Raw genomic sequence first — 8,770 nt, forward strand, 5'->3', positions numbered from 1 at the left:
TATGTTAAACTTGTATTAAAGTTTTTCTTCATTAACCATTCAAGCCGTCTCCAACCATTACTAAAATCTGTGTTTGTATTGCAAGTCAATGACCTAACCACATGGCCATGGCGGATACAATCAAACCCTTAAATTGTTGTCGTTTAGGACCACAAACAGCCATCAGTTACAAGTAACCAAAGCCAAGTGAGCTCTAAGCATCTATATAATAATTACCTTAGGCAATTTGTAGGCACACCAATAAAAAAACTTCCCAAAACCACACTCAGTGCCATGCCTACCAGACATATTTGTGGCCACATGCAATGTAGAAAACACTGTGATTTTTGCACTATAGATGAACTTGTTTTTCACTGTTTTAATCACAGCTAGTTACTGTACTTGTTACAAGTGACATTATTATTCTTCAGGATAAATTTGGGTAAGGATACATAATCAGTTATTGTGTTTTCATTATTTCTAAATACTAAACATATATCTTTTACTTACCTGCTTGTTATCCAATTTTCTCTTATATTATTTCTTAATTTAGTAAAATAGTTAAACTCTCCTCTAAGTTTGAGCTATTTTATGAAAATAGTTCTAGATTACCAAGAATGTTCAGAAATGTTAGTGATTGAAATATTTGGGGAAGTGTCTAAAAAAAGGCTACATTATAAATATGATAATCAGTGAAGCATTGAGTCAGCTTTCAGTTGGTAGATTCCAGTCATTCAGTGAAGTATTTAGACCAGTGTTAGTTATTGTGTATATTCAGTTACTTAATCAATTAGCTGTAAAAGTGTAAAAGTAAGTTTATTTGTATGTTAGGTGTAATACCATTAGTGTGTAAATATCTGCTGAATATGAGAATAAAAATGTTATTTATGAACTTAGATCTACAAGTACAACTACCTACAAGTGATAGTAGCCTGCAAGTTAAGGAAGAAATAAACTACTTTTTTATCATTATATTGTGATATTTTATTCACCAAATAATTTAAAAGAACTAACCCAACAAATGAACGTTAGAACATTACATACTGACTGACAGTAAAAAAAAAATGTTTGAAGTTCATGTTCCTTTAAATGAAAATATATTATTTTAAATTTTGTAATACCATTATCAACATTTGAATTATTCATTGATGTGCACCTTACAAAAATATTGAAAATGCTGATACAACAAACTCAAACACTGTGATTTTTAACCTTAACTTTCAGCTAAAGAAACATCTTAATATATTTTTTTAGTTCTATTAAAAAGTGAATAATTTTACATAACAACACCTATTTTTCAGTATTTGAGTAGGTAAATAGAGTAATATATCAATACAGATATGTTTTCTATAGTGACATTGACAGGTGTGTAATGAAATGAGTAGCACTTGAACAGAGATGGTTTGGTGCTTGTGTAAGTTATTTAAGAGGTAACACATATTATATGAAGTATTCATTGTACACAAGTAACTAAACATAAATTTTGTGGTCTTAGGAATGCAAGAAACAGTAACCAATACCATCAAATGCATAATGCCTTACAACAAAGAAGTCAAACATGGGGACAAAAACTAACAACAAAGAACCTGGGGCTACATTAACAGTCTCTAGCTTCAGGTCAAGAACTTTACCAATTTTGAAAATTATAAAAGCAAGCATCAACAGACTAGAGTAAGCATCTTTAGAAGATGTATATGCTTGTACATGAAAGATCAATTACAAACTCTGTATCTACTAGTCTTATTTTTACAATTTTTAGGTAACTAGGTATAGTAAAAGTATTAAATGCTGAAGGCTAGCAAAGCAATGAAACAAACTGGCTTTGTATTTGTGATAAAATCAAGCTTAAGACTGTAGATATTTTTTCATATTCTTCTCAGTTAGTTCATTGTGGTTCATATCACAGATACTTACATATAATCTTTTGTTTACCATATATTACTGCCTAAGGAGACTCTTGGCTCTTTGTTCAATACTATAGTTCACAAATTTACGATGGACATGATGGTAGACAAAAATATATTTACTCTACTAATACTACCTTGTTTACTATCTTATTTTATAAAATTTAAAGAGAAAAATATAATAAATATTTTAAATAAAACTTTGATTGTCATTGTTTTTAACAATGCTAGTTTTGTAAAAATAATATTTTCCAACATTTTTCTAAAATATGATGTTACTTTGTTTCAGAAATAGCCAGTTCAGCAAAGTACTGCTAACCCACTAAATCTTTTTCTTTTTCAAATATCTAGCACAACAAAGGAGGATGAGACTTTTCTTTGTGCTGTGGTTAAAAACTTAAAGATAAACAGACCTGATGTCCAAGTGTATATCAACAGACATAGGCTGATGATTGAAACTGTACCTCAATTACCAATATACCTCGAGAAAGCTATTTATGTACATATTTATTCATTTTTCCTCAAAATTATTTATTGATTCAATATCACTATTGGTTCAATGCTTGTCATAAATATTTTTAAATGTACTTCTATTAAACTATAAAGGACTCCAGCAGTGCAAATTTCTCTGTGGTCAATTTAATGAGTATTAATAATAGATTACCTCCCTAGGATCAAAGTAAGAACGAGCTAATAAATTCTCTAGATGAATATATCTTTCTGGTTCTTCTTGTTTCATCTTAATCATTGGATCTGTTTGTCTCAGTAACGACCGAGCTGCATTCAGTTCTCTAAGTTCAATTAGTTCCAACACCACCTGGATGAATTACAAACAAAACAAATAAAATGAAATACAATAATTTATTGAGAAACAGTAAAATGTATATTAAAAACTGCAGTAAACTATTCATTAAACTTGTATTTTCTTATTAATGAAATGAAAACTTATAATAGTTATAAACAATAATAATAAGAAATGTTATTTTAAAATTAATTTTATTATATCATATAAAGTACAGACAAATTGCTATAATTACCATCCAAACACCTTTTTAAAGAAAATATACCATGAAGTAACAGCATGACAGCTCCTTCATGTCTTAATTCACAATCTTTTGCTTAACACAACTTTCCTTTCTGGCAGTATTGAAACAGCTCATAAACTAGGAAATGTTATTTATAAACTTACATTATTTTAATACTCTAATTAGCATTATTCTATGTGCATCATATTTATTTTAGTAATGAATCTCTGAGTGAACTGGACAAACTATGTAATTTCTGTTTCAAAAAAGAGGGTCCACACTAGATCTGGATAACCAGAAAAGTTGGAAAAATTACAGGAATTTGTAGGGCTTAAGCTGGGGAGTCTTTTGCTGTGGCTATTTCTGTGGGTATAGTACTCATAGTGGTTTTCTATCTCACCACTCTGTCAAATAATTATATGAACATAATGGTCTGTATGCAAAAATGCTTATCTTTGGCCATTTTTTATTAGCACTAACAGAAATTCTTCTCTGGTTTCTTTTATGGCTTGCTTTTCAGTCTTTGGGTTGACAAATACCATTAGATTCTTCATGTGACAGATCATATTCCATAAAATTTGCCACAGAGTTGAGGAAATATCAGGTGCTTGCCTCTTGGAATCTGAACACATATGCAGTCTGGTTAACTCAGATTTTCATTGTTAAAATATTTCATGATCTAAATTTTCATATGCATTATTCTTCACTTCCTATTCTATGATACCACATTATCAATACAAATGAGAGAGAAAAAGGGTAAGAACACAATATTTTGACATTTATTACTATTGTAAGATGGATACAAGTTAATATAAACCTACAGTACCTGTTCATATAGATCAATAAGTTTTCTGTCTGGCAACTTTAGAGACTGGACAACCTTTAGCACAGTGTCCCAATGACCATTGTTGATATCCTGTGTAAAACTATCAATACTGTCCACTGTGTTGAGGGAAATAGAAGTTTCTTCCTAAAACAGATATTCTTATTAGCACAGATATAGTATATTTAAAAAATATAATCCTTAGTGAGATAAATAAGAAATAAATGTCATCCTCTACAGTAAGAATTGTATGAAAAGCTTATTTAACAAACTCCAAAAAAAGACAAACAACGAATCATAAAGCAAAAGAAATTACTAATTTTAAAATAATACCAATAAGACTATTTACTATATCACAAGAACTACAGAACATTTAACAAATAAAAATAAATGTTACAAAATATTATAGTACTATGCACTATACATTGTTTTGAAGTACTTGTATCTGATGTTATTAGAATAAACAAGAAAAGCTTATAAAGACTATTCAGTAAACCATTTGATGTTACACTATACTGACAAGAATTCCCTGAATTTTACTTACTTCAAGCCTGTATTACACTCACTCTTGTCACAAGAAAAGTCTTTCTAAAAATAATCTTGTCAGATAAAACATAAAACCCATACTACAGTTAGAGCTGGGCAACTAACTTGATTTATCCATATAATGGATTACCTATGAGCATTGACTACATGAACCAATGCCATTTGAAATAATCAAAATTGTAATTAAATTGGTTAATGTTATGAAAATGATAAAACAGTGTTTCCAATTATCACTATTTTTGATTACTTGAATTATCCAGTAATAAAAAATACAATTAGATCAATTAGTGTCAGAAAAATAATCAACTAAATGAAATTGGTATTTCTGATTATTCCATCTGTACAGTAATTGAAATATTACCTTAATGATCTTTCATCATTATTTTCAGTTAATTCAAGTTTGTTCAACTTAATAGATTAGTGTCACGACTCACAAGAATAATAAATTAATTCAAATCAAGGTTTCTAGTTATTTCAACCATCAAAATAATTTTAATTTTCCCATTATTTTTGTTTGTTGCAAAGCCCAAAACTACACAATAGACTATCTGCATTCTGCCCACTGTGGGTATCAAAATCCATTCATTGCATTATAAGTTTTTTTTTTTTAGTCAACTCATGTGAGAATAGTAAATATTTCTTTTCAGTCATCTTGTGAGAATAATCATTTAGTTGAAGGAAATCAATTCATGAGCTAAACAATTAAATCAGAAATTCCACTAATCACCCAGCTCTAACTACAACTATATTGTAAAAGAATTACAAAATATGAGTCAAAAACAGATACAGTGATATGACTGCTTTTAACAAATTATATGAGCAAGTGAGATTAGTCATGCATTTGAAGAGCTGTAGTAGCTATGAAATTAATGACTCATCATCTCAAAAGGTACAATGGTAAACTTGGAAAATTTTATAATTTAAAAAAAAGAAGTAATAGGCTCCTTACTTTAGTAACACAATGTGGTGATGAAAAAAATACAGCTTTGTTCTTCAGGAACAGAAATTAAACTGAAGCAATCTTCTATGTGAAAGCCAATCATTAAAAAAAAATGTTTTCTATCATACCCAAAGATTTACAATTTATCTTTCAGCCAGAAAAATAAAATGTTCCATTATTTTGAATAACAAAGTACAAATTCAGTCTTGTTGTCATGAAATAAACTTTTCAGTTATATACATTTCTATTTCAATTTGATTTTTCCTATTCCAGATTTTCAAAAAAAAGGGAGTTTAATTCAAAACTTTGAATATTTAGTATTTTTCTTACAAAAAAGTTTAAAGTATTTACTACCACTCCATATTCGATTGAAATCATAATAAAAGGTATTTTACTGAACAAATACAACATTGAAGACTGTAAAACAAAATACAGAAAAGTAGCCTTATCAGCAGACCTATAAAAGAGAAAGTGTATTTGAAATGACAAGATGCTTTCTTCTTGCTACAAATGTGTTATGAACCAATTAATAGTGCAATGTTTACAATGATTTTAAGTCTTATACAGCACATTCTAGTCTAAATTATCAATATACCAAATTTTACAATGCATACACAAATTACTGAAAAGATAAGTGAATGTTAATGCTATTTCAGTTCCATGTTAACCTAAGTCTGTGAGAAATTATTTGCATAGAGGTTTAAAATATATGTACTGTAAAAAGCATGTATGCATCCTGAAGACTTAGACTCAATTCATTTTCCAAATATAATAAGAACAAAGAAAACTCAAAAATATTCACAAAAGTTTAAACTTTTATTATGATGTGGTCATGCTTCCTGACAAAACAGAATGAAATGTAGTTTTAACTTCTGTGAGAAAAATTACACTAAAGCATTTAAGATTATGGTGAATATATAAGGGGTAAAAAAAGAAAGTGTGTTTATATATTTTATATATTAGTACTTTAAATGTGTATTCTTTTTCCAAACATTACTTATGCAATGATTGGTCAATGTCATTAAATCTCCGAATATGCAGGAAAACAAGTTAATTGAATAACTGTCTTATTTTGACTCCTCAGGTTTACATCTACAAGATGTAAAAAATTACTCACATTTTTAAATTTGGCATTTCACTCACCTGTAAAACTTGCAGTGTTCGCATCAAATTGTGCTCCTTCAAGTACTGCTGGATTAGTCTGACAACACTACAAAAACAAGAAGTTGTGTTGCATTAAAAATGAAATGTTTATATATACTCAGCTGTGTTCCAGAGGCAAAAATCACCTCCTTAAAACAAATTTTATTTTGTCTAAACATTTAATTACATTGTTGTTTCTGTGGAACTTTAGGCAGAGTAGACATAGTAGGTTTGAGAACTTTAATGGCTTCAGTATAGAAGCTAAAAAGTTATCCCCTTTTCATTCACCAGGCAGTTAGAATACATTTAATTAAATCATTTAAAAAATACATATATAGACCAAAATACATTATACACATGTATCTTAAAAACTTTACATAATGACAGATGAATACAGATAAAGATTAATGGAAATTTTGATGTCTTGAGTATGAATTCAACAGGTCATGATGGAATATAAATTTTTTATATATATGCTTTATATTCTAAACAAACTAATGGGCTTTTAGTTTTCCTATACCATTATGTGTCTATCTTTTCATAAAGAAAACTAATTTTAACTTTACAAAGTGCAGAGTTAAATAACTTCCTTCTTATTTGAAAGTAATAGTCACCAGATTGCCTGTATAATAATGTTAAATATTTTAATATGTACTACACTCTTAAATTTTTTCATCACTCCATACTGGACAGAAATACGTTACTACTCATTTATAATTTCCTCTGCTACAAATATTAGAAGTTTCACATTGTATTTAAACAAACTGTATAACTGCACCAAGAGTAAATATTTTTATTTATATAAAAAATGATAAATCAAAAGCTAGGTCTAATAGTACTAGAAGAGAGCTGTGGTACCAGTTTACACGTTCTTTATTTTTACTTAAAAATTTATTGAAGTTTTGTAAATGTTTCTGTGACATGGCTTGATTTAACATTTTACTTGGAACGATACTTATTTATGCCATGCCTATCTCCTCATGCATATTAAAACAATTATTTGTATATTAAGACTAAGTAAACTGTACACTAAAATAAAAGTATAAAAAAAAATCACCCCATGTGAAGTTTTACAAAGAATAATAGTACCACAGTTTACTACAAATCAGTAATCTACAACATGGACCTGCTGAAAAATCAGTCAAAAGTTTTAATCTTCACCTGCACTTAGACCAGATTTTTCATAAAACTGTTTCTGATCATGTAAATATAAAATTAAATGACTATTGACAACAATTAAAAGGTGGCAATTAAAACCACAATAACACTACTGACACAGACAACAGTAAATTAAACTAAAGGCTGGAAAGTCCCTGTGCCGACTGCATTTTGCAAGCGCTACAATTCTCTGTGTTAAATGTATCTGTTGATGGTCTTCCCTGCTATGAGTATAAATCAGCTCCTGATCACTAACATCGCCATTTTGTGACAAATCACGTGAAATATTGGGGTTAGTCATAGGAGTTAAATTAAATTCTTGATGTTGGAGTCAATATCTTTTCTGTACCAGTGACTGCCACCAGTCAGTTGAAACAGCAAGTCAGTGGCTTATATTGCCACCATTCTGCCAGTAACAACAGCAACACCATATAAATAACATCCAAGTCTCAAGAGTAAGGAAAAGTATATTTGGATTTATTTATGGTAATCCCATGAAGTGGCCCTATGTGGAAAATAATTGAAGACCACTGCTGTAAGTAACCTATATTTAAGTTAATATATTTTTACTTTTACTTTGAGTCGTTATTGTCACTGTGTCAGTGGCATAATAATTTAATAATACCACAAACTAACTTGAAAGATAAGTAACACATATTATTACATCAAAATAACAATATGACCGTTATCAATATCAGCCACAATGATAACATTTGGTCAACCATAAGAAAACGAAATTACTTCCGAGTTTAAAAAAAAAAGTTACTAACAAATCACTTACTCTGCGGATTCGATTTCAATAGACATGTTTATTCACACGTTTTTTCAAATCAAACAAATTCTGTTATAAAGAATTCATAATCATACTTTACTTTAAGCTTAAGCCTAAAATATAGTATTAGAACCTATTTAATAAAAAAACTCGCTGTCTTTTCTCTACACAACTTTTATTGACACGAAACGTGAAAATATGAGAAACACATTATTCTATGTCAAGGAGTTTAAAGTTTTATGTGCAATATAAATTGCAACGTCAAATAGATATTTTGAGTGTTTTGTAAAACATATATTTTAAAATTAAATCTTGTATACTGCCAGTTCTTTTTTCTCCCTTTTTTTCGGAGGTTTCATTAAAAACGTGAAATAACATACAGTAATGGGATGGATTTTATAATTAATAAGAATTAAATTCAGATAAATCGTTAAAAAAATATCGATTTAACAAACTTAAGGAAATATAATCGATTTAAAA

The 8,770-nt window shown here is 28.8% G+C and overlaps 1 protein-coding gene across 1 annotated transcript in view; it reads right to left on the reverse strand.

Moving 5' to 3' along the window:
* LOC106466515 (WD40 repeat-containing protein SMU1) overlaps window positions 1–8,457 on the reverse strand; it is a 35,873-nt gene extending 27,416 nt beyond the window's left edge. Inside the window, exons 1-4 of the mRNA XM_013926806.2 lie at window positions 8,300–8,457; window positions 6,361–6,427; window positions 3,735–3,878; window positions 2,548–2,700 (exon numbers count right to left, since the gene is read on the reverse strand). Coding sequence (XP_013782260.1) covers window positions 2,548–2,700; window positions 3,735–3,878; window positions 6,361–6,427; window positions 8,300–8,325 — 390 coding nt within the window. The 5' untranslated portion in view covers window positions 8,326–8,457. The remainder of the gene's footprint in view (window positions 1–2,547; window positions 2,701–3,734; window positions 3,879–6,360; window positions 6,428–8,299) is intronic.
* Window positions 8,458–8,770: the final 313 nt, after the last annotated feature.

The sequence above is a fragment of the Limulus polyphemus genome, unplaced genomic scaffold (genome assembly GCF_000517525.1).
Source record: "Limulus polyphemus unplaced genomic scaffold, Limulus_polyphemus-2.1.2 Scaffold2285, whole genome shotgun sequence".
Lineage (NCBI taxonomy): Eukaryota > Metazoa > Arthropoda > Merostomata > Xiphosura > Limulidae > Limulus > Limulus polyphemus.